Source organism: Geotrypetes seraphini, chromosome 1 (assembly GCF_902459505.1).
Source record: "Geotrypetes seraphini chromosome 1, aGeoSer1.1, whole genome shotgun sequence".
Classification (NCBI taxonomy): Eukaryota; Metazoa; Chordata; class Amphibia; order Gymnophiona; family Dermophiidae; genus Geotrypetes; species Geotrypetes seraphini.
This window is the reverse complement of record NC_047084.1, coordinates 130,674,659-130,701,733: the sequence shown is the minus strand read 5'-3', so window position 1 is coordinate 130,701,733 and position 27,075 is coordinate 130,674,659. Positions and strand designations below refer to the sequence as shown.

Here is a 27,075-nt window from a genome sequence, read left to right as displayed (position 1 = left end):
AGTATATGGGCATATTGAGGTCGCAGTGCGAGCAGATGGAGAGATTGAGATGTGAAGAAGTCGTGGATATAGGCAAGCTTGTTAGATGCTAATACAGTAGCACAGTTAGCAAATCTAGCACTTAGATTGTAAGCTCACTGGGACTTGAAAATACCTACTGTGGCTGAAATGTAACTCACCTGAAGATTCAGCTTGTCAAGGACAGTAGTTAAATCCATATGCAAGCCTGCAAAGCAACCACCCATTTCCCATTGGCTGTTAAGTTTGAGGCTTTTTTCCTCCACAACTTTTTAACTTAAGTCTCTAGTGGGTCAGATGAACCACTGATCTGACCCAGTAAGGCTATTCTTATGTTTTGACTTTTCTTCCAGGAATTTATCCAAATCTTTTTTAAATCCAGCTACATTAACTGCTTTTACCACATCCTCTATCAAGAGTTCCAGAGCTTAATTATAAGAGTGTAAAATATTTTCTCCAGTTTATTTTAACTGTACTACATAGTAACATAGTAACATAGTAGATGACGGCAGATAAAGACCCGAATGGTCCATCCAGTCTGCCCAACCTGATTCAATTTAAAAAATTTTTTTTTTTTTTTTTTTTCTTCTTAGCTATTTCTGGGCGAGAATCCAAAGCTTTACCCGGTACTGTGCTTGGGTTCCAACTGCCGAAATCTCTGTTAAGACTTACTCCAGCCCATCTACACCCTCCCAGCCATTGAAGCCCTCCCCTGCCCATCCTCCTCCAAACGGCCATGCACAGACACAGACCGTGCAAGTCTGCCCAGTAACTGGCCTAGTTCAATCTTTAATATTATTTTCTGATTCTAAATCTTCTGTGTTCATCCCACGCTTCTTTGAACTCAGTCACAGTTTTACTCTCCACCACCTCTCCCGGGAGCGCATTCCAGTCATCCACCACCCTCTCCGTAAAGTAGAATTTCCTAACATTGCCCCTGAATCTACCACCCCTCAACCTCAAATTATGTCAAGTTTCAAGTTTCAAGTTTCAAGTTTAATATGTTTTTGATTAATCGCTTCATCTAAATTCGAAGCGATGTACAATATAATAAAATACAATGTAAAAACAGAATCATAGAAGGTATTACTCACAAGGTTAACAAACAAATTTGACGAAACTGGAGACAAGAGGAAAGTATGGGGAAAAAGTTACATTTTAAATAAAAAGAATAAACATAAAGGGAAAGCACATAAGGGAGGGATAATGATAATAATTTTAAAAAGATAAAATTTAGTAAGAGAGTTAAATAGGAAATGAAACTCGAAAGAAAAATTTATAAAATTCTCATGATTATTTAAAAAAGATACTTAGAAGCATAGTTAGTTTAAGAATGCGTCATTAAATAGGAATGTTTTTAGTTTACATTTAAATTTTCCTAAATTAGATTCTTCCCTTATAAAGCTCGGTAGAGAATTCCATGTCTGGGGTGCAGTGACTGAAAAAATAAACTGACGTCGCGTATTTATTTTTTTTTTTTACCATTTTCCTTTCTCTGGAAAAGATTTTGTTCTACGTTAATACCCTTTAAGTATTTGAACGTCTGAATCATATCTCCCCTGTCTCTCCTTTCCTCTAGGGTATACATATTCAGGGCTTCCAGTCTCTCCTCATATGTCTTCTGGTGCAAGCCTCCTATCATTTTCGTCGCCCTCCTCTGGACCGCCTCAAGTCTTCTTACGTCTTTCGCCAGATACGGTCTCCAAAACTGAACACAATACTCCAAGTGGGGCCTCACCAATGACCTGTACAGGGGCATCAACACCTTCTTTCTTCTACTGACTACGCCTCTCTTTATACAGCCCAGAATCCTTCTGGCAGCAGCCACTGCCTTGTCACACTGTTTTTTCGCCTTTAGATCTTCGGACACTATCACCCCGAGGTCCCTCTCCCCGTCCGTGCATATCAGCTTCTCTCCTCCCAGCATATACGGTTCCTTCCTATTATTAATCCCCAAATGCATTACTCTGCATTTCTTTGCATTGAATTTTAGTTGCTTAGTACCTTCATGGCATATCCCCTGGTTTTTCTATTGTTTAAAGAGTAAACAATTGGTTCACATTTATCTGTTTCTGCTCCACTCAGAATTTTATTGAAATGTATTATCTTAGTTTATTTGCTCCTAAATGTATTCTCTAGCCCCCCAAATGGAGGACTTTGTAGTAATGGTAAATAGTTTTATTTTCTTAATCCAACTCTTATTTTCCTCTATATCTTGAATTTTTAGTAGGATTTATGATTTGAAAATGTCAATAAACAGAACATTTTTTTTTAAATAGAAATGAGATGGGCAGGGAGACAGACCTTGGTTCCTTAATTCTGTGGCCTTTTACCTTCTAATCATCCATCAACCTCACTCCTCTTCCTGTTGACTATCGTCTTCTGATTCACTTCTAGTTTCTGGTAATGTCGTCTTTAAATCATTTCGCTCTGGCTTGAGGAAAGGAGTCTTAGCACTTGGAAGCTAGTCAAAGAATATATTAAGCTATATTTTTGCTTCTCAACCATTGTCTCTGTGCTAAGAGTAGTGTGTGTGGAGGTGGATGAAGGAGTTCGGAACCCATGTGGAAAACGTGGGTGCCTCTAAGGGACCATTTGCTGCTGAAGTGGGAAAATACAGGACAGTTTGGCTGTGCTTTGCTCTAGGAATGTTGTGGGAGGCCTCGTTCTCCCCCTCCAAGGAGGAAGGGAAGGCAATTCCATCTGTGTGATAAAGCAGGGGAAAACCAGGGCCAAAAAGGTGAAAGTACATATTCAGAAACCAGGCTGATGTAAAGCATTCAGACACCACACAGCCATTTCCCAATTCCCCTTTTCTTTCCCTGATTTTTATAAGTTAAATATATCTAAGAAAGAAACTACAAACAGGAAGCCAAAGTGAATCGCTGAATCCTGACGACCAGTGCTGGGTTAAAGGACAGTGCAGAAGGACCAACTAGAACAGGGGTCTCAAAGTCCCTCCTTGAGGGCCGCAATCCAGTCGGGTTTTCAGGATTTCCCCAATGAATATGCATGAGATCTATTTGCATGCACTGCTTTCAATGCATATTCATTGGGGAAAACCTGACTGGATTGTGGCACTCAAGGAGGGACTTTGAGATCCCTGAGCTAGAAGGATGCTAGGGTGCATAGGGAGAGGTATGACCAGTAGGAAAAAGGAGGTATTGATGCCTCTGTATAAGACTCTGATGAGACCTCATTTAGAATATTGTGTAGAATATACAAAGATATAAAAAGGATGGAGTCGGTCCAGAGGAAGGCTACTAAAATGGTGCGTGGTCTTCATGATAAGGCGTATGGGGACAGACTTAAAGATCTCAATCTGTATACTTTGGAGGAAAGGTGGGAGAGGGGAGATATGATAGAGACGTTTAAATACCTATGTGGTGTAAACGCACATGAGTCGAGTCGAGGAAGCTCTGGAATTAGAGGGCATAGGATGAAGTTAAGAGGTGACAAGCTCCGGAGTAATCTAAGGAAATACTTTTTTACAGAAAAGGTGGTAGATGTGTGGAACAGTCTCCCGGAAGAGGTGGTGGAGACAGAGACTGTGTCTGAATTCAAGAAAGTGTGAGATAGGCACGTGGGATCTCTTGAGGAGAGGAGGAGACAGTGGATGCTGTGGATGGGCCATTTGGCCTTTATCTACCAGAACAAAAGAAGCTCATGATGGGAATCTCGGGGCATGGGGCTTGTTTCAGACTTTTTGAATGCCTGTGACTCAGTTGCAGATTGGTGCTGTATTCCCAGCAGACCTCTGAGTCGGCCAAGACAAAGCTCAAAATATGACTGTAAAAAGCTTTCCTCGTTTTTAAAAATAATACTGAAAATGCACTCAGAACTGTCCTCTAATGCTGACATGTAGCTCACATTTGTGCAAACCACAGAGCCGCACCATTTCCCAACATTAAGCTGTCCTATGGAGACTTTATTGGGTTCACTAGGGTGTAGTCCACTCACCATCCTTATTCCTCTCAGTAAAGGGAGACTGGCATGTTTGATTGATAAGACAGACATATCCTCCCTTTCTGTTGCCTCTGTAGACCCTAAGAAAGCCTGGAATTACTCTCTTGCCCAGCTCAGCCCATCCCTCATCATATTAGACCCGAGTGGTCCATCCAGTCTGCCCAACCTTACCTTCTCTTTAAATTACTGTTTAATTTAAATGGTCCTTTTTCTTAGCTATTTTTGGGCCAGAATCCAGTGCCCTCCCCAGCCCATCCTCAACCAAATGGCCACTTGTACACTTTCATCCTTCACAAGAGCCGGAGCCTTGATCACTGCTGGAAATATGAACACGTTTCGTACGCCCTGCCACAAATGAAGATGCAGGAGCCCTTACCTTTCTTATATCCCTTCCTCCTACATCATGGCAAAGATTCGGAGCTGGAGCTAGTTCACAAAGCCAGTGGAGAGGAGACAGGACATGGAGAGGGTGAGAGTTCTCTGGAGGAAATAGAATTAACATAAGAACATAAGCAGTGCCTCCGCTGGGTCAGACCAGAGGTCCATCGTGCCCAGTAGTCCGCACACGCGGTGGCCCAACAGGTCCAGGACCTGTGCAGTAATCCTCTATCTATATCCCTCTATCCCCTTTTCCAGCAGGAAATTGTCCAATCCTTTCTTGAACCCCAGTACTGTACTCTGCCCTATTACGTCCTCTGGAAGCGCATTCCAGGTGTCCACCACACGTTGGGTAAAGAAGAACTTCCTAGCATTCGTTTTGAATCTGTCCCCTTTCAACTTTTCCGAGTGCCCTCTTGTTCTTTTATTCGAAAGTTTGAAGAATCTGTCCCTCTCTACTCTCTCTATGCCTTTCATGATCTTGTAAGTCTCTATCATATCCCCTCTAAGTCTCCTCTTCTCCAGGGAAAAGAGTCCCAGTTTTTCTAATCTCTCAGCGTATGAAAGGTTTTCTATCCCTTTTATCAGACGTGTCGCTCTTCTCTGAACCCTCTCTAGTAATGCCATATCTTTCTTAAGGTACGGCGACCAATATTGGACGCAGTACTCCAGATGCGGACGCACCATCGCCCGATACAACGGCAGGATAACTTCTTTCGTTCTGGTTGTAATACCCTTCTTGATTATACCTAGCATTCTATTTGCCTTCTTAGCAGCCGCTGCGCACTGTGCTGTCGGCTTCATTGTCATGTCCACCATTACCCCCAAGTCCCTTTCTTGGGTGCTCTCCTTCAATAATATCCCTCCCATCGTATAGCTGCACCTCAGGTTTCTGCTTTCCACATGTAGTACTTTACATTTCTCAACGTTGAACTTCATCTGCCATCTCGTCGCCCATTCCTCTAGTTTGTTCAAGTCTCTTTGCAATTCTTCGCAGTCCTCTGGTCTGGTCTGGTCGCAGTTCTCTGGTCTGAAAATAACCAGACACTGGACACTAAACATACTCATATATAGCGTACTACAGAAATTTACTTAAGAAGTTGGACATCTTAGCAGAGGGTCTTGATGAAGCAGAATTTCTGCCTTGCAATCTAACTAGATAGAATGAGATCTTAAAGCTTGAATCTAAGCAACAGTGTTGTGGATGGTTATTTTCTTTTATTTTGCTCGCTCGTTCAAGCTCCAGTGTCCCTTGAGGAACATAAGAATAGCCTTACTGGGTTAGACCAATGGTCCATCAAGCCCAGTAGCTCGTTCTCACGGTGGCCAATCCAGGTCACTGGTATCTGGCCAAAACCCAAAGAGTAGCAACATTCCATTAAGAATCTCAAAGAAAAGCAAGATTCCGGAATCCCAGAGAGTAACAAGATTCTAGAATCCCAAAGAGTAGCAACATTCCATGCTACCAATCCAGGGCAAGCAGTGGCTTCCCCCATGTCTTTCTCAATAACAGACTATGGATTTTTCCTCCAGGAACTTGTCCAAACCTTTCTTAAAACCAGCTATGCAATCCGCTCTTACCACATCCTTGCCACATTTTATATGCCGAAACAAGGAACCTTGTGGGATGTGTTGTAATTCACACAATAAATTTAGTCATTGGTTTGGACATCACGCTTGCCTTTTCTTTCTGTTTTAGTCAGGTTTAAACCATTTCCTCCCACCAGTGTTAAATGTCTTTCTTCTCAGTTTCCTCTCCTCCCTCCTCATTCTTTCTTTTAAACATCCTTGCTCTAATCTGGGCGTCAATTTATTATAAAATGTGTCAACTGAGGCAGGTTTGTGTTACTTATAGACAGTTTTAACATACTGTACATATTTCTTGGAGTTGATGTTTTTTCTCTATTTAATGTTATTTGAAAGATATTTGAGATTAAAGGCTATCTGTGTCTAGATAGTTCATTATACTGTGATTATTATTTCCTAGCTGATCATGTACTATGCTCCTCTGCTTAGGAAATACAGCGATCCGGGAAGTTTTTGAAGAGACCGGCATCAGATCTGAGTTCAAGTCTCTCCTTAGCATAAGGCAGCAGCATAAGCACCCTGGAGCATTTGGAAAGTCTGACATGTATCTGATTTGTCGCCTGAAGCCCCTCACCTTCAGCATAAGCTTCTGCCCACAGGAATGCTTGAAGTGCGAGTGGATGGACCTAGAGAAGTTGGCCCAGATGAAGGACACCACGCCCATCACAAGCAGAGTGGCCAATCTGCTTCTCTATGGGTTTCGAGAAGGGTTTGAGAAGATTGACCTGCCTATGAGAGAATTTCCTGCCGTTTATACGGGTCTGTTCTACAAACTCTACCACAGGGAGCTCCCCAGGACTTACCAAAATGGGACAGGCCTATGACAAACTTCACATTAAGGATCAATTCAGAGCTTATAAATAAAAGCCTTTGGTTTGGTTTTGATACTGTGGAATTATTGGTAGTGTAGCAGAAGGAAAGGCTTGCAAGAGATAGAGACCATGGTCTTGGAAGCATCTTTCAAACTAGTTCAGTCCTCAATTCTGTCCGTTCTTGATTATTGTGACATCACTTAGGGCCTCACCAAAAAACTTTACAAAGACTTCGATTAATACAAAATACGGCAGTCCGATTGATATTTGGGCTGAAGAAAATGTGATCATGTGAGCTCTTATTATCAATGGCTTCATGGGTTATCATTTGAGGCAAGAGCTCTCTTTAAATCTGGATGTATTTGCTTTAAAGCGTTATTTGAATTGGCTCCAGGAGATCTGTCCTCCCAATTTAAGTTGTATAAAGCTAAAAGGAATACTCAAAATAATCATATGTTTATGTACCCTACCTTAAAAGCCTGGTGATTTAAGAGAATTTTTGGAGAAAACGTTTGCCTTTCAAGCAGGGAAAATGAATTCCTGGTCGAGAACTTATGGTAGGGCGGTACACAAGAATAAAGTTGTTATTATTATTAATTCATTAGAGAAGTTTGCAGCAGACAGCCAGGCTAAACTCAAAAAGAAGATTAAGGCCAAAAGTACCTAGGAATGGTGGTGCCACAGGCAATGGGAACTCCATACAGGTGACACAACGGAGGGAAGGAGGCCCAATCCCCAATCAGGCTTACTCCCAAAACATTTATAACCAGTCTCAAATAGTTCTTCCTTCTAGCCCTCAGCCAGCACAAGTAGTTGTAATCAAACAGAACCCAGGACATGTAGTTTAGACACAAAACATATGTTAACGTCATACTATGTTCAAGTACATGGGCAAAACAGGACTCTCTAGCTCCTGGAATACCATGTGCCCTATGGCAAGTCCGACTCTCTGTATTTTTGCAGTCTATCACAGAAAAAAATCAAACCCAATAAAATACATGTATTAAGTGCAATATTAGAGTAGAAACAGACAGCCTCTTTTACAAAGCCCTAGAGATTTAAAGGGCTTCGGGGCTGTTAAAGGGCTTCGGGGCTGTTTACTAGCGTGGCTTTGTAAAAGAGGCCGATAGTCTGCTGAAGTTTCTTTCCAAAAATCTCCAGTAGAAGTCCCACTGGTTTATTCCAGTACACCTTATATTAACCCCATTATTAAAAGAAACTTTCTGATATTATCAAAGGTAAGTTACTATTTTAAAAATGCAAATGTCTCGTATTCTTTTATGATGTAAAATGTTAAATGAGTACGAGGGGGGACTGAAAAGTTCTCAGCCCAACCAACCAACTCCCTAAATTCAGAGTGTTCTCTTATTTCATGAAGTGCCAATTTGCAGAAACGAAATTCTATGTTTTTTGACCTTGTTTCAGATCATTGATTGAACCTCTTCCTGGTTGGGCTGAGAACTTTTCAGAAACCCCCCCCCCCCTCGTATTCTAGTCTGAACTAGGCTTCAAAAACGGGGAAGGAGAAGCATTACTGAGCTGGAAGTGGCTCGGTAGGTTTTCACAACTCTTCTTTTTCCTTCATTCCTTAGCACTGGCTAAGCAGCAGCATAACTGCCACGACACTTCATTTCCGGTCTGCCAAAGTAGTTAAAAATGATAGCGACAGCAGACGTTCACTCAGATCTGTTTCTTTAAAAGAAGAAAATATGCCAGTCTGTAGTGTCGCAATGTCCCGAGTTCGAGGTGATCATCGAACTCAGCTCTTGGCTGTCATGGGCAGGAAAAGGATGGCTTTCTGGCCCGGTCCAGTTTGGGATCCATTTTTGTACTGGCCAGTCCGTTTCAGTGCCACGTACCAATTGGTATATTTCCGGGAACGGTACGTGTTATAGTTGTTAGGCTCCAGGCGTTCGAAGAAGAAACACTCGTCTGTGATGATTTTCTGAAAGAAGAAGGGAAAGTGGTGTTAGCATGGCCTTCTCAAGCACAGCTCCTGAGGCACACCAGAGTGACCGAAGAATAGACCTCCGTGACTATTTATCATTTCTATAGCAGCGCTATGCATTAAACACGCAAGGGACGGTCCCTGCTCGAAAGAACTTACAGTCTATCTATGGTAGGCACACTGGACAAAAACGGTGAATCAATATTTGCTGCTCGTGTAGGGAAATACAAGGGGAAGGAGAGGGAATGACAAATATGGTGCTTTACAAAATGGGTGGAGTTAGGACTTAAACGCAGTTTCGAAGGAGTGGGCCTTCAGCCTGGACTTGAATACTGCCAGAGACAGAGACTCATGTACCGGGTCAGGCAGCATCTTGGGAAGCTTGATTATATGGTGCCATATAAAGCCATCTCATAAAGCCTAGTAGGATTAGGCCCCCCTGCCCCATTTCACTTTGCTCCTACACCGATTATTTTGTACTATAAGATTTGATTTTTTACAGCTGTATCCCAATAATATGATTCCAGTGGTCAATTAAATTGTACCCATTAACCCACCTTTGAAATCTTTTCCCTGATTATGTATTTTTAAAAATGTATAAACCGCTTAAAATCTAAGCAGTGTACATAGTAACATACATAATATTAAAACAGACCAAATGCCCTAAAAACAGACTTTATATAATGTTTACATTCCATAATAATCTAAAGTTGGCATTGCTACATCATCATTCAACTCCCACCACATTAAACATCTCTCAGCCCTAAGGGACAGAGCAAGGCCCAAACTAGGTCAATGAACCCCCCTCTAAACATCGCATGAAGGCATCTACAAGCAGTTGGGTTTTCAGCTGTTTCTTGAAATTCATACGATCTTTACATAATCTCAAACCCCCAGGAAGCGAATTTCAAAATTTTACAATTACTTTAAAAACATGGAGTTCCTCGACCTCACATAATGAATTCTTTTTTCCTTATTATTATTATTATTAATAATAATAATAATTAATAATTAATTAATAATAATAATTAATTAATAATAATTAATAATATATATTAATATATTATTAATATATTATTTTATATACCGCCAAAGCCATGAAAGTTCGAGGCGGTTTACAACAAGAGGCGCTGGACAATCAGCGAAGTAGTTACAATACAAAGTCGAAGAAGTAACAATGCAAAGTCATCAAAAATAAGGTACAGGTTGGGAGGAGAGATACACTAGATTCATAGGTTACGATCGGTTAAACAAATTCGTTAATCAGCCTCATCCCACCCTCGGATCATAACCTACGGGCTGGTTAATAAATTTCCCACTTGGTGCATGGTCGAGATCACTTTGTGGACTGGACTTGACTGGACTGGACTGGAAGCCAATGCATTGTTTTCAAAACTGGAGTGATATGTTCTATCCTCGGGGTAAGAACATAAGAATAGCCTTACTGGGTCAGAACAATGGTCCATCAAGCCCAGTAGCCCGTTCTCACGGTGGCCAATCCAGGTCACTAGTACCTGGCCAAAACCAAAGGTATAGCAATATTCCATGCTACCGATTCAGGGCAAGCACTGGTATCCCCTGTATTTTTCTCAATATCAGACTTTTCTTCCAGGAACTTGTCCAGACCTTTCTTAAAACTAGCTAAGCTATCTGTCTTGTCTGTCTGAACTATGTCACTCCAAAAGATTCCTTGACAAAACTTTCGCCTTCCAGGCTGCCAAACTGAACCCATGGCTAGCCCAAATTGTCCTTGAGGCCCCCACCTACCTCGGGTTTAGAAAATCTCTCAAAACTCACCTTTTCCATGGACAAGACACCTAACACCCCTCTCCAATGAACAACAACCTCCTCCTGCCCCCTTCCAACTCTTTCCCAGCCTACCCATCTCCAACCCCCCCCCCCCGACCTACACTCTCCCCTCTCTCTCTAACCTCAGCTACTTCCTTGCTCCTAATATTGTTCAATTGTTTCGAACCACTTGTAATTTATTGCTCGCTTCTAATAGTGTTCAATTGTTTTAAACCACTTGTAATTTTTTTTTGATAAACAAATGTGAACCGCCTAGAACTCCTTGGGTATGGCGGTATACAAAAAATAAAGTTATTATTATTATTATTATAGATTGTAAATTGCAAAGAGAGGGCTGTTTTTTAGCTGGAGGGCACCTTTAACATCACGAAAAGGCACCCCTGTGGTCAGCTACTGAGACCAGTTCCGGGAAAGAGAGGTCCTATTTGGCCTCTTAAGATCTTCATGCTGCGCTGCACGGAGGACTGTTTTCGAGCTGGAGGGCATCTTTGAACATCGCAAACAGGCACCCCCTGTGGCCAGCTACTGAGACCAATGCCGAAAAAGAGAGGTCCTATTTGGCCTCTTAAAATCTTCATGCCGTGAGTCTGAAGGGGCATGGCCTAAGGGGCAGGACACACCCTTTATGAGCCCCTTCAAAGCCCTGAAGAGCAGAGAGCAGGATTTTTTTTTTTGTTAAGTAATAGGGAAAAGAAAAGCAAAAATGATTTCTTCTTTATCTTCTTCGGCTGTTGAACCTATGGACCGTCATCTTCACCCCATTCCAGCAGTACTTCTTAATGATAAAGTAAACGTATCTGTTCAATCTGCTTCCTTATCATCAGGGGAACCTTCACCACCTCTTCAACTAGTTCCAAGTTCAGAGGGAAGGATTGATTCAAACTCCAAAGACAGGAAAGAATCACTCTCTTCACAATTATTGGTTTTGGACCCAACTATGGAGTCTTTAAAGCAGGGCATAGTAACAACTAGTGCACAATGTTTGGCTCCTGTTGAGATGGTACCAGAGCCAAGTATAGATTCTTTCTCTAAGGATAAAACAGTTACAAGATGTCTGGCTGGTATATATACAAACACGAGGAGCCTTGGGAATAAAATGGGGGAATTGGAAGCTATGGCACAAAAAGATAACCTAAACATCATCAGCATCATGGAAACATGGTGAAACGAGGACAATGTCTGGGACACTGTGCTACCGGGATACAAACTATACCGCAGGAACAGAGTAGGCCAAAAAGGTGGGGGTATTACCCTATACATAAAAGAGGGAATTTAGTCTTCTGGAGAGAACATGCCGGAAATGAACAATAAGGTAGAGTCTCTATGGGTCAAAATACCAGGAACAAATAGAATGGATACCAAGATCGGCATCTACTACCGACCTCCAGGGCAGTCGAAGAGACTGATGGAGAAATGATGGACGAGATCAAACGCAAATGCAAGGGAGGCAACACAGTTATCATGGGCAACTTCAATTATCTGGGGATAGATTGGAACCTAGGCAACTCCAGCTGCAGTAGGGAGACAAAGTTCCTGGATACTGTAGGCGATTGCTTCCTGGAACAACATGTCATGGAAAATACGAGAGGAAATGCAATTCTGGACTTAATTCTAAATGGACTATGAGGACTGGCACAAGATATAGAAGTAGAAGGGACGCTGGGAAACAGTGATTACAATATGATCCACTTCAACCTAGACACGGGAACAAAAACTCGATCCAAAACGACTGCCACGGCACTGAACTTCCGAAAAGGGAACTACAAAGGAATGAGAGTCATGGTGAGGAAGAAGAAGAGGATAAGCACTGTAAATACACTAGAGCATGGTCCCTTTTTTTTTTTTAATATAATATTTCTTTATTGGGCAAAAACATCAACATATAGTACAACGCAGTACAGGTACAAGTCAGTAACACCAAAATACAAACACAACTGGAGTACCCACAAATGCATGTAAGCATAAATCCACATCAGCCCAATACAGTATTTTTTTTTTTTTCCTTAACCCCCATCCACCCCCCTTATAGAACCTCCCCTCCCCCTCCCCCAACCCCCCCCCCAAACCCAGACCCGTATGGTGTATAAACCTTCTGAAGGAGAATAGAGAAAGAGAGAGAAAAAAGAAAAGAGAAAAAGAATAATCAAAAAGCAAAGATCCAATCTCGTCAGGGGCAAGAGGAAAGAGCGCATGATCCCCCACCCAGTTCAGCACATCCCAAACGATTAACTATTCAGTTACATGCTCCGCTCCCTATGTGAAAAGGATAACCAGTATCCCTCCCACACATCCTGAAATTTAGACCATCTGCCCTCATCATGAGTCCCCACCATCCTACGCTCCATAAGCGCTAGCTCATAAAGAGACCCGTGCCACTGAGGAAAAGAGGGTATAGATGAAACCCGCCAGAATATCAGGATGGCCTTCTTAGCCAGGAGCAAAGCCTTGAATACCAATAATTTCTGCCCCCCTGTACAACTGGAGAGAGCCTCTCCAGCATGAAAAAGCGCAATATCCGGGGTACACGCTGGCATCTTGATAGATAGGGAAGCCAGGAGGCCCACACTCGCTTCCAAAAAACCTGTATTAGTGGGCAGCCCCAACACATATGTCCCACTCGCAGGGCATTTGGGGCACCACGCATGTTCCGCAAAGCCCGCATTGTAAGCCCTCCGTGGAGAGATAAACATTCTCTGGAGGAATTTATACTCCTGTTCCCTATGTAACATATTGCAGGAAAGAGTGCGTAAAGAAGCAAAACAATGAGAAAGCAATTGGGACGTAATATTGCACCCTAAGTCAGCGCTCCATGCCCCAGCCCTCTCTGTTAGTAAAGGCATCTGTAGCTCAGTGACATAGTAATGAAGGCGCGGAGCTGTGTCCTCCCATAAAGCCAGACATTGACCCAATCTCTTCACCACCGAAGCACTCCGGACGGTTCCCTCGAGACAGAGCACATAATGGCGAAGTTGCATATAGCTAAAAGCATCCACTCGATCCAATCCATATAGGGACGCCAGTCCGGCGGCGGATAAAATGGCCCCACGGTCGTCAAGAACATCCCCAATCCTACGTATTCCCCGTGAATGCCAGAGCCGAAAAACCCGGTTGTCACTGCCCGGGCTAAACTGGGGATTCCCCACAAATGGTAACATGGGAGAAGCCCCATAATTTATACCCAGATGTTTGCATAGCAATTTCCAAATGAGTCTCATATAAGCCCAAACCACATGTCCCCGTTGTAATGGGTCTAGTTGGGCCGAAGGTGCATGCAGCAGAAACAATCCTGAAACCGGATACAAAAAGTCCCTTTCCACCGAGAAAGTCAAGAAGGAGGAGCTCTCCAGACACCAATCTCGGACGAATCTCATACCACACGCTAGATTATAGGCTCGTAGGTCTAATAGACCGAAACCCCCCTGCGCCTCTGATAACATCAAGACCCGCAGGGGTAGTCGAGGCCGCCGCCCCCGCCACAGAAATACCCTCAAAGCACCATACAATTCCTCCAGGTCCACCCTGCGCAACCAGATTGGTAAAGTCTGTAGCAGGTATAACCAGCGAGGCACTACCATCATATTGTATAAGAAAATGCGACCCGCCAGAGAAAGCATGGTCCCTTTTTAAGGACATGGTCACCGAGGTGCAAAATCTTTATATACCACGTATCAACAAAGGTTCCAAGGGGAAGAAGAACAAGGAACTGGTGTGGCTCACTGTAGCAGTAAAGGAAGCGATGAGAGACAAGAAGACTTTGTTTAAGGAATGAAAAAGGACAAAAACTGGAAAAAGCACAAACAATGCAGACCAACTCACCAGCTTTCATAGATAGACTTCTGATCCCATACGACCCCCCAAGAACTCTAAGATCCATCTCTCAATATAACCTTCATATTCCCTCTTTAAAAATCATTGGTACACGTCGCACCACTACGTTTTCTGTTACAGCCCCTACAATCTGGAACGCTCTGCCTTTGTATATAAAAATGGAAAAAAACCTAAAAACTTTTAAAAGCAATTTAAAGTGCTTTCTTTTTAACGACGCTTTTAATTGAACCACTTCTCCTCAACTATTAATTTTATACTGTTCCCCTAGTCCTAAGTGTTTTTCCCTTAAATGTTCCTCACTTTTCTATTACAAGTGTATTTCTTCCCACTTATCCTTATGTTTCTATGGTAAATAGGTCAACATTTACCCAGTTTGTACGGTCTGTATTCCTGTAGTTTACTATAGGAAAGTATGTTTAATCGTCATTTTTGTGAAATGTTAATACTTTTTACTCTGTACAACGCTTTGAAGTATCGAAAAGGCGTTTAATCAAAAATTGAATAAACTATAAACTATAGAAACTATAAACAACATCAAAGCAAGTGCCATAAGGCAGTGAGAGGGGTCACAAGAGACTATGAGATAAAAATTGCCAAGGAGGCAAAAAATTTTAAGCCGTTCTTTCGATATATTAAGGGGAAACGACCTGTGAAGGAAGTAGTGGGGCCATTAGATGACCATGGAATAAAGGGAGTGCTAAAGGAGGACAAAGCCATCGCTGACAAACTGAACACATTTTTTGCGTCTGTATTTACTGAAGAGGATTTATCCAATATACCAGAAACCAACAGGCTACACACTGGAAATGAAGAAGGGAAACTGACAGGGTTGACGGTCAGTCTAGAAGAGGTATGCAGACAGATTGATAGGCTTAAAAGCGATAAAACCCCGGGACCGTACGGCATCCACCCAAGGGTTATCAAGGAACTGAAAGGGGTTATAGCTGAACTGCTTCAACTAATAGCAAATCTAAACTAAACTAAACTTTAAGCTTATATACCGCATCTTCTCTTTAAGAATAGAGCTCAACATAGTTCACAATAAAATTAATAAAGCATAAGGGAAAGAAAAGATATACAGTGAAATTCATAGAGAATAGAGATAAAAGAGGTTACAAATCTGTCAATCAAATCAAGAAAGATTCCGGAAGACTGGAAAGTGGCAAATGTTACGCCGATCTTCAAGAAAGGTTCGAGGGGAGATCCGGGAAACTACAGACCAGTGAGTCTGACTTCGGTACCGAGAAAGATGGTAGAGGCGCTGATAAAGGATCGCATCATTGATCACCTTAACGAATACAATTTGATGAGGACCAGCCAGCACGGCTTCAGCAAAGGAAGATCTTGCTTGACAAACTTACTGCATTTCTTCGAGGGAGTAAATAGGCAGATAGATAGTAAAGGGTGGCCTGGTCAACATCGTTTATCTAGATTTTCAGAAGGCGTTCGACAAGGTTCCCCATGAACGTCTACTTCGAAAAATTGCAAACCATGGAATCGAGAGTGAAATACTCATGTGGATTAAGAACTGGTTGGCGGATAAGAAACAGAGAGTGGGGGGTAAATGGAGAGTACTTGGACTGGAAAAGCGTCACAAGTGGAGAGTGGCAGGGTTCGGTGCTCGGGCCCATGCTCGTCAACATATTTAAAAACGTCCTAGAAATTGGGACGACGAGCGAGGTGATTAAATTTGCAGACGATTCAAAGCAATTCAGAGTAGTGAGGACACAGAAGGATTGTGAAGACCTACAACGAGATATAAACACACCTGAGGAATGGGCTGCGAAATGGCAAATGAGGTTCAACATGGATAAGTGCAAGGTGATGCAAAAATCATATGCACGAATACAGGATGTCTGGTGCTGTACTTGGAGAGCGCTCCCAGGAAAGAGACTTGGGAGTACTTGTAGACAGGTCAATGAAACCGTCCGTGCAATGTGTGGCGGCGGCGAAAATGGCAAACAGAATGCTAGGAATGATTAAGAAGGGGATCACAAACAGATCAGAGAAGGTTATCATGCCATTGTACCGGGCCATGGTATGCCCCCACCTGGAGTACTGCGTCCAACACTGGTCCTTTTCATGTATGGCGACATAGTACTACTCGAAAGGATCCAGAGAAGAGCGACAAAAATGGTTAAGGGGCTGGAAGAGTTGCCATACAATGAGAGGCTAGAGAAACTGGGCCTCTTCTCCCTTGAAAAGAGGAGACTGATATTGAAGGGAATTGACTTAGTAGAGAAAGAGAGATTGTTCATTCTCTCCAATGTGGAGAGAACGAGAGGGCACTCTCTAAAGTTAAAAGGGATTCAAGAAAAGGTTAGATAAGTGCCTGCTGGACCAAAACAGATGCAGGTAAGACTAGACTTAAATAGGGCACTGGTCTTTGACCTTACGGCTGCCGCGTGAGCGGAATGCTGGGCACGATGGACCACTGGTCTGACCCAGCAATGGCAAATCTTATGTTCTTAGGGTGGTGAATCGAATTGAAACCTCTTTGCAAGATGCCGTTTCCAAGCTTTGTCAATTTTCTTTGGAGATGACTAGAAAAGTAACTGAACGTGAGAGTTAATTAACTCTGATTGGAAATAGATTGGATAAATTGGATTCCTCGGTGTCTACTTTACAATCTTCTGTGAAGTTAAATATTAAGGATAGTGTATCATTGCATTTTCAATTAGAGAAGATGGAAAACTAAATGCTAACGCGTCCATTATATTCTATGGACACGTTAGAGTTTAGCAGCGCGCCTTAGGAAAAGAGGGGGTTAATCAAAACTAGGAATCTTAGGTTTCTTCATTTTCCTATTGGCCCCGTTGGAACTCCTGGATTCTTTCACCCCTGGTAATGTTTATTACATCTCCAGGAGCTCCAAGAGTGTGGCAGAGGAAGGGGAAATGGATCAGTTAGTATCTCCTGATAGTTTAAATAGATCTCGACGCCTGGAATCCTCTAAGGATTATATTACAAAGCGTGCTACGTTGTTGGTCACTGTACTTGGCTAAGAACCAGGCCGTGTTTTGTGGTCAGCAATTAAAAGTGTTTCCTGATGTGGCCAAGCAGACACAATCTCGGAGGAGACAGTTCCTACAGCTTAAGCAGAGGCGAGCCACGAAGCTAGTAAAAGGTATGGGGAATTTGAGCTACAAAAAAACGCCTCGGCAAACTAGGATTGTTCACCCTCGAGAAGAGAAGACTGCAAGGGGATATGATAGAGACTTTTAAAATACTTAAAGGATTCGACAAAATAGAACAAGAAACATCGTTATTCACACTGTCAAATGTGACTCATACAAGAGGTCATGGACTAAAACTGAGGGGCTACAGGCCCAGGACAAATGTCAGGAAGTTCTGTTTCACACAGCGAGTGGTGGACGCTTGGAATGCTCTCCCGGAAGAGGTTGTGAAGGAGACCACCATTCTAGGATTCAAGGGCAAGTTGGATGCACACCTTCGTGCAAATCACATTGAGGGATACGGGTTGACAAGGTCTTCATCAGGGAAAACCTAGCTTAGCCTCCGCGTGTGTGGGTCACCGGACTAGATGGACTTATGGTCTGATCCGGTGAAAGCATTTCTTATGTTCTTAAGCCTTCGGTTCTAGATTTCCATGTAACTGTTTAGTATCCTAAGGGAATAAGTACATATTTGTGGATCCATCCCAACTAGAGTTATTTCTAAAAGATAAACCTTTACTTGAGAAAGTGTCAGAAACTAACATTGGGGTTGAAGATAAGTGATTTAAAGGAAAAAATTTATGCCCGCCACGACTGTAAAATTTGAGATTGCTTTCCTCGATATAGGGCTCCTTTTACTAAGGTGTGCTAGCGGTTTTAGCGCATGCGCGAAATTACCGCGCGCTACGTGGCTAGAACTAACACCAGCTCAATGCTGGCGTTAAGGTCTAGCACGCGCTATTCCACACGTTAATGCCCTAACGCGTCTTAGGGCTCCTTTTACGCGTAATAGCGCGCGCTAATTTGCCAGCCGCGCTAGCCGCTATCGCCTCTTGAGCAGGCGGTAGTTTTTCGGCTAGCGCGGGGATTAGCACACGCTAAAAAGGTGCGTACGATAAAGCCGCTAACATGGCTTCGTAAAAGGAACCCATATTTTCTTTGCCTACTTAGGAATAAAACAGCCCCAATAATGTGGACTTTACGTTGACTTATGAGTGTATTTTTTCCTATATTTTAAAAAAAATATATTTTTCTTGGGATTTGTTAATAATGTAACAAATAGAAATGAATAAAAAATAAAAACTCGAGCTGTGTATATTATAAAGTCGCTTTGGAGTCGCTCCATTATACCTTGTCGATGGGTCACCTAAGAACAGTGGAAAATCCCACGCTTTAGTCACGTTTCCATCAGTTAAGGGCTGTAAAAGCAAGAAATGTCACCAGCACACTCTCTCATATCATGATAACGATTTTCAATCATTGCTACTGAGATCTATTTCTTATGAACACTTTCGAAAATTGTTGAAAACCTTTCTCTTTTCTAAATTTTTCACCAATTAGATATCTACGTATTTCTTACAACATTCTTTGTATTTTTTTCCATAGCATTGAACATTTGGCTATGCGGTCTAGAAATCTGTTCTTATGTTATGTAAAGTACACAGAATAGGGTCTGTTTCTAACATGTCTCTACGTATAGACAGCTTTACAAATGCTTTATTACAGAAGTCGCTGTTGTAATACATTAGAACAGCGACGGATCCAGTATTCTCTAGAACCAGTGGAACTACTCGATCTTGGCCAAGCAGTAGAGAAGACATACCATCTCCCATTTAAGAAATTTTAATGGACAGAATGTTTTCCTGCTGAGACAAAGCATAAGCTGACTATGATGGCCTGGTCAGAGGGATTAGTTTCTAATTCAAACATCTGTCTGACATGGTTTTGGCAAGTGGATCCTACCCCGAGGCAGAGCCTTTCATCTCTATCTGTTTATGATTTTACGCACTGACATTTGTTTTTATGGCTTTTCAGAAGGTTTTTATTCTTGTTTTTCTAAGGAAACAGTTACTAGAAACATGTCAGTCAGTGAAGCGGATCATTTCTAGGGAATTAATTTTCTCTGTTCTTGCCACCCAGACCAGTTGGATACTAGCTCAATATTCTGTTCTAATGAAGGTCAACTTGAATCTGAAATAGAGAATGACATGGGGACAAATTTTCTCTGTCGCCACACAGTCTCTCTGTCCCTGTCCCATTCCTGTATGCTCTGTCTTCATCAAGTTTCAAGTTTATTTTTGACTTATTGAATCGCTTAATTTAATTTGCTAAGCGATTTACAGATAAAAAATAGATACATCAGATTAATTATAAAAGGATACATAAATTTGACATATTATCATACAAAATAATAAATAAAGTCATACAAACTAACAGATACATGAGGAAAGAAAGGGTAGAACTACAATCGTATATATAAAGAAAACATAAATGGTAAAAACAACAGGTAGGGGAGAAAAGGAAAAATTTGATAATAATCCTTAATTAAGCTTATAAATTAAACGCATCTTTAAAAAGGAAACTCTTTAAGCTGCTTTTAAACTGTTTCAGATCATTTTCTACTCTAAGATACTGGGGCAAACTGTTCCATAATTGTGGGGCTATTACAGAAAAAATGTCGGGGCGACAAGTTCCAATGATTTTTAGTGATGGAACTGTTAAGAGTTTTTGATTGGTGGATCTTAAAGAGCGTGACGTACTATCTGCACAACCCTCGAACACTTTAAAATCATAAGTGTTTGAAGCTTGTGCAGTTACAGCAGAGCTTGCAGGAACGGGGCAGGGGCAGAGCTCATGGGGACGGGATGGGGACATGGAGGTCCCCGTGTCATTCTCTACTTTTGAACACCCAGAAAGCAAAGCTGAACTGAAAGTAGCGGCCAAGTAAAATTGAGATTCCCCAAAAGAAGGATTTGTGACTCCATCTGTGGTACCTAACCCACAATTTGGGAAGCTCTGGTATTGGCCCTCACAGATGCTAAAGGCGGTATGAGACTTCCCTCATCATCTAGATTGGGTTATGTCATTGGTGAGGCCCCACTTGGAGTATTGTGTTCAGTTTTGGAGACCGTATCTGGGCGAAAGACGTAAGAAGACTTGAGGCGGTCCAGAGGAGGGCGACGAAAATGATAGGAGGCTTGCGCCAGAAGACGTATGAGGAGAGACTGGAAGCCCTGAATATGTATACCCTAGAGGAAAGGAGAGACAGGGAGATATGATTCAGACGTTCAAATACTTAAAGGGTATTAACGTAGAACAAAATCTTTTCCAGAGAAAGGAAAATGGTAAAACCAGAGGACATAATTTGAGGTTGAGGGGTGGTAGATTCAGGGGCAATGTTAGGAAATTGTACTTTACGGAGAGGGTGGTGGATGCCTGGAATGCGCTCGCAGAGAGGTGGTGGAGAGTAAAACTGTGACTGAGTTCAAAGAAGCGTGGGATGAACACAGAAGATTTAGAATCAGAAAATAATATTAAAGATTGAACTAGGCCAGTTACTGGGCAGACTTGTACGGTTACCTTTGAAGCATTTGAACAAATGTTACCATTTTATATGAACCGCCGAGGTACTTAGGCGGTATATCGAATACAATAACCTTGAACTTGGGTTGATTCATGGGCTCCCAAGTCAGCTCAGGTTGAAAATTCTGCGAAGATATTGGGCAACGGACCAAAAAAAAAGACGTACGAAGGGCCACTGAAAAGGTCTCAGCCCAACCAAGAACATAACGAGGTTATTCTACACTTTTTTGTGACACTTTTCATTTCATATCATTGAAACAAAAAGTGTCAAGAGAAGAGTCAAATGTTGACAAATTTAAAACAAATTTTAAAACTTTCTTATTTCAGGATGCTTACAACCTTTGACATCCTTACTCCTCCAGATTCCAACTAAGGAAGAGCAATGTGCCATCAATTTCTGTTCTTCTGTCCTTTTTTTTATGTTTAAAATATATTTTTAGTGAGAATTTTTCATTTAAAATACAAAAAAAATCAAATAATTAACAAATTGTAAGCCCTAATTGGGCTATTTGAACCAACATATTGCAACAACAGTCATATATAATAATCATCCAATTTCCTACCCTCCCACCCTAACCCTCCTCCCCCTCCCACTCTTAAACCCTAAATCATCCTTCTAGTACAGTCATACAATCATCTTGCTTAATGCATCATACTGATACAACATAGATTTCAATTATCTTTACTGGAGACTTGTAAAATCAGATCTAATCGAACCCATAAATCGTTAGAAGCTTCTGTCCTGTTTCAATTGTAGTTCAACCCTTCTCTCCGTTTGTTCCAGTATGTTGTGTTACATCTTAAGTCCTTGTTCTATCCCTCAAAATTTTTAAATTTTTTATATTGTAATTCTGTACGCCGCTTAGACAGCTATTATAAGTGGTATATCATTCTCTTCTTTTCAGCAGCCCCTTGTATGTAGATTCTGTAAGAAAGAGCTGGAACCAGTTACTCATCTCTTAGCTGTTGTGAAATTCTATTGGCAGAAAATTTCTATACGGAAAGGCATAATAAGATAATACATCTCATCCATTAGAAATTTTGGAACACTGCAGCATTATTGAACTGGAAACGCATTGGGATCATGACCCTGAGAGAAAAAAAAATGCTGTCAGAGAATCGTGACTAAGAGAATTGTTGAAAATGAAGAGTGATTGATCACCAGGGACAGTCCCAATCTGAATGAAAAACAGCTGGATAAAAAGAAACTGATCATGGTAGTAAAGGAAAAAAATACCAGAACACGATAGGCACAAACTTGAAAATACAATCTGAACTAACATCCAAAGTGGGGTGGGAGATTTCATGGTGACATTAGGAAGTATTTCTTCACCGAAAGGGTGGTTGATCATTGGAATGATCTTCCACTTCAGGTAGTAGAGGCCAACAACGTGCTCGATTTTAAGAAAAAATGGGACAAAAATGTGGGGTCACTTCGAGGGAGTGTTTAGGGGGGAGGGTTATTCGAGTGGGCAGACTTGTCGGGCCGACAGCCCTTTTCTGCCATCATACTCTATGTTTCTAAAGTAAGATATCAACTCAGAAAAGCAAAGCAATCTAAACTGCTACAATTTGACATTTTGGTAGCTTTTGATTCAGTGAATAGCTCACTCTTACTTCTCAAATTAAATGAACTAGGAATACAGTGTATGGTACTACATAATGGCGTACCTAGCATATGTGACACCCGGGGCCCATCATTTTTTGGCACAAACACCCCCATCTGTACGAAAAACATGATTTTTAGTAACAAGCCACACGTCACACATGAGTACCTAGGAAAAGGCAGCATCTTACATACTGCAGTGAGCAGAACAACATCAATACACCCATTGTAAAACTAAACAAGCCAGACTAATACAGATCAATCCTACACCATCAATCCTAACAGAAAACCATGTCTTCGAACACACAGAACACCTTCGCCTAGTATGGAATATGTCATCACTAAACTAGCCCTTCCCCCTTTTACAAAACTGTAGTGTGGATTTTAGCCACGGTGGTAACAGCTCTGACGCTCATAGAATTCTGAGCATCAGAGCTGCTACCACCACAGGCTGGCGCTAAAAACACTCCACAGTTTTGTAAAAGGGGGTATAAATTAGAAATACATAGATAAAGGTTAAATTGAACCAGCAAGAAGCTGGACTCTGCATACAATGCAACACCATAGAAACAGTGACACATGTCTCCTAAAGCAATAAATAGAAGGTTTTTTTTCTACCTTTGTCTTCTCTGGTTTCTGCTTTCCTCATCTTCTTGTTACTCTCTTCCTTCCATCCACTGTCTGCCGTCTCTCTGCCTCTATATGGCATCTTCTCTCCTTCTATGCCCCTTCCAGAAACTGTACGCCTCCCCCTTCCATCTCTCCTTTCACCCCCATTGGTCTGGCATCTCTCTCCTCTCCTTCCCTCTCCCACACCTATCCTCTGCAATCCCTTTCCCTTTTTCTCCCCATTTTCCTTTTCAATATATTTTCTGAATCCATCTAGATTACGTTCTTACTACCCTCTCATCAATTTCCTTTTTTACTGTCTACCTACAGCTCACCATCTCTTTCCCTCACCCCCTCCAGTATTTCCCTAACTCAATCCTTTTCCCTCTATCATGTGCCCTCCTTTTATTTATCCCCTCCTTCCATCGTGTGCCCTTTTTCTCTACCCCTTCCATCTAGTACCTTCTCCTCTCTCTGTCCACTTCCATCCAGCATCTGCTCCCCTCTTTCTCTCCTCCCATTTCCTTCCTGCATTTGTTCCCTTATCTCTCCCACCCGCACTTCCATCCAGCATAGACTCCCCCTATTCCCTTCCCACTACCATCCAATGTCTGCCCTTTCTCTCTCCATCCACTCCTCTTCAATCAGCATCTGCCCCTTTCTTTCCCTCCAATCCAATTCCATCCAGTATCATTTCCCCTTATGTCTCTCTCACCTTTCCCTGTACATCAATTCTATCAGCACCACCCTTCCATACCACCCTGCCCTCTTTCTCTCCCTCCACCACTCTTCCATTCCAGCAGTCCTGCTCCTTTCTCGCGATGACTGTAGCTGCCGGCAGCCGGTCCACCCCACTCTGAAGTACTTGCTGTGGAGCAGAGTCGGCAACCGCTTGCTGGAAGGTACAGCGATGATTCGTCTGCCGGCTTTGCTTCGGAAGAAGTACATTACGTCGGAGGGGGTGGACCCGGCAGACGCAGAGAATTGCGGCAAGGTCCCGCGATGACTGCGTCTGCCGGGTCCAACCCCTCCGACGTAACTTACTTCTTCTGGAGCAAAGCCGGCAGACGAGTCATCGGGGGACATTCCTGCACGTCAGCGCAGCAGCTGACTTTGCTCTAGAGCAAGTACATCAGAGGGGGGTCCACCGGCAGCCATGCTGAGGTGCAGGTCCTATTGCACCGTAGGGCAGGACGACCTGGACCTGGCCGGCTGTGCACCCCCTCTAAGGCATGCACCTGGGGTGGACCCCCCCCCCCCTTGGTATGCCACTGGCACTATAATGGTTTACACAATTCTTAAAAAAAAAAACCCCAGAACCTATGAAGTCTGGAAAGATGACAAGAAATCCTAGCACTGGAAGGTCAACTGCAGTGTTCTACAAGGCTCTCCACTATCACCTGGACTGCTGAACATCTATTTGAGAGCTCTGGGAAATAACCTGCTCTCAACCCAGAATCTCATCCTCTCTTACGCAGATGACATCTTCATTCTTTGTATAGCCAAAAATCCTTTGAAAATACCCTAGATCAGTGTTTTTCAACCTTTTTACACCTATGGACCGGCAGAAATAAAAGAATTATTCTGTGGACCAGCATCGGTCCATGGACCGGCGGTTGAAGAACACTCGGCTAAGTCGTGGGCCAGACCCTGCCCATCTCTACTCAATCTCCATCCCAGACCCCACCCCCATAATAGTACTAATTGCATCTTGCACATTCAGTGCCTCATCTGGAAGCCTTTCCTCTGACTTTGCAATGCCAGAGAGAAGGCTTCCGGTTCAGGCACAGGATGCCTGTAGGAGCCTCTGCCCATGGCTTTGTGCACTGAATCAGTTAGGAAGAGGGAACTGGCTTGAAGATAACGCCGCATCGATCGCACCTTGGGCCGGCGGTTGAAGAACACTGTTTTGGGCCTGATGCACATGCTGGCCCTGTGGACCGGCAGGAAATTTCTGTGGACCGGTGGTTGAAGAACACTGCCCTAGATCACTTGAAAAATACCATTGACAGCGTACGAGCATGGACGATGAGGAACATCCTCAAACTAAACAAATCAAAGACAAGAATATTATTGTTTGGAGACTATAACTCTACCAAGCACAGAGCTAGAACTGTCCACAGGCGAGAGACTAAAGATAGAAAATTCTTCCAAAGTACTGGGAGTCACACTAGACTCAAATTTAACCTTCAACACACACATCACCTCATTAGAGAAAAACATCTTCTTTAGGATGAGACAACTAAGGACAATACTGTGTCATTACAGAAAAAGAACGCAAAATACCAAGTACTACAAAACACGGCTGCAAGACTAATTCTCAGAACGAATCGGTACAAGCGGGTAAATCCGCTAATAGAACAACTGCACTGGCTGTCCATGAAAAAGCAAATCCAATTCAAGAAAGCCTGCATGGTTCATAAAGCAATCTATGGGCAAAACTGAGATGGACTAACCTCTGATATTAAAATCCCTCATCCTTCTTCAACTCACAAGTATCGAAATGCTTCAAACTATCCTTCCCATCATCAGTTTAGGATGGGCTTGGGAGGGCTTCAATGGAAGCCCCAGCAATTTGGATCATGAGGACGGTGTTAGGCAGACTTCTGTGGTCTGAATTCTGCAAATGATGAGATGGTTTGGATAGGCTGGAGTGAGCTGTTGGAACCTAAGGACAGTACCGGGCGGGACTTCTAAGGTCTATTGCCCAGAAATAAAAAAGAATAAAGACATTTTAATTTAATCATGAAATTATAACGCATGTAATTATAGGGCAGATTGGATGAACTGTTCAGATCTTTATTACATTACATTACATTAGTGATTTCTATTCCGTCATTACCTTGCGGTTCAAGGCGGATTACATCCAAACTAAAAACAAGAATTACATTTCAACTTTGAAGTAATAGAATAAACGATGAGATAAAATTTTAAGGGAGAATTATGGGGTTTAGATAATGTTTGGTAATTAGAAAAAATATTAGAGAGTACTAAGGGTTTATAGAGTGTTGGATGTTGGGTTGGGATTGTTGTGTTTTTTGAAGAGTATGGTTTTAATTTCTTTCTTGAAGGTTTAGTAATCTGTGGATGAAGATAACAGAGTGGTGAGTTGTTTGTCCAACTCAGCTGCTTTGGAGGCTATTAGGTTGTCATAAAGTTTTTTTCGTTTGACATTTTTGGATAGTGGGTAATAGAATAGTGAATAATCTTCTGTGTCTGATTGAGGAGGGTTGATTGAGTCTGTTATTCCAGTAAGTTGGGCTTTCTCCGTTGATAGCCTTGTAAAGTAAGCAGTAGAATTTGAAGTTCACTCTCGCTTCTATTGGAAGCCAATGCGAGTCATGGTCTGCCTCTGTGATAGGGTCATGTTTTTTTAGTGAACAGACAAGTCTCAGGGCTGTATTCTGCTGTATCTGCTGTCATGGAAAAATATCTTTCAAAATTATATCAGGGAATACTTAATTTACTCTAGATATAATCAGCTAATTGATCAACAGTAGGGATCTTCTCTGAGAACTCATTCTGAGAGGGAGATACATCCTTGAGGGTTCTAACAACTTAAAAGATCCTCTTGGTATTCAGACAATCAATTCTGATCATTTTGGAATAGCAATTTTTTCAAGCATTTTTGTAACTTCTTTTTTAGAGTTGTGAACGACCAAATTCTGTAATTGGCACCTAAAATAAGATAAGCGCTCAAAGTTACTACTTCTACTATTTATTATTTCTTTAGCGCTACCAGACGCTTGCAGCGCTTTACCTTAAACATACAAGATATGGTCCCTGCTTGAAAGAGCCTACTAATAAAGTTAGGCCTCTTGCATGTCAATTAGAGAATGACACGGGGACAAATTTTCCCTGTCCCCGCTGGAACTCATTTTCCCGTCCTGTCCCCGCGAGTTCTTTTCCTGTCCCTCCCCCCTTCCTGCAAGCTCCGTCCTCATCTTCACGAGCCTCAAACACTTTGAAATCATA

General features: G+C 42.2%; 2 protein-coding genes across 2 annotated transcripts in view; one reads left to right on the top strand and one right to left on the bottom strand.

The window, feature by feature from the left end:
- The window catches only part of NUDT6 (nudix hydrolase 6), a 102,533-nt gene extending 95,726 nt beyond the window's left edge, over window positions 1-6,807 (top strand). Inside the window, exon 5 of the mRNA XM_033938675.1 lies at window positions 6,379-6,807. Coding sequence (XP_033794566.1) covers window positions 6,379-6,773 — 395 coding nt within the window. The 3' untranslated portion in view covers window positions 6,774-6,807. The remainder of the gene's footprint in view (window positions 1-6,378) is intronic.
- Window positions 6,808-7,264: 457 nt separating this feature from the next.
- Window positions 7,265-27,075, bottom strand: part of FGF2 (fibroblast growth factor 2) — an 87,630-nt gene continuing 67,819 nt past the window's right edge. The window contains exon 3 of the mRNA XM_033938690.1: window positions 7,265-8,706. Within this exon, the coding sequence (XP_033794581.1) occupies window positions 8,521-8,706 (186 nt within the window). The 3' untranslated portion in view covers window positions 7,265-8,520. The remainder of the gene's footprint in view (window positions 8,707-27,075) is intronic.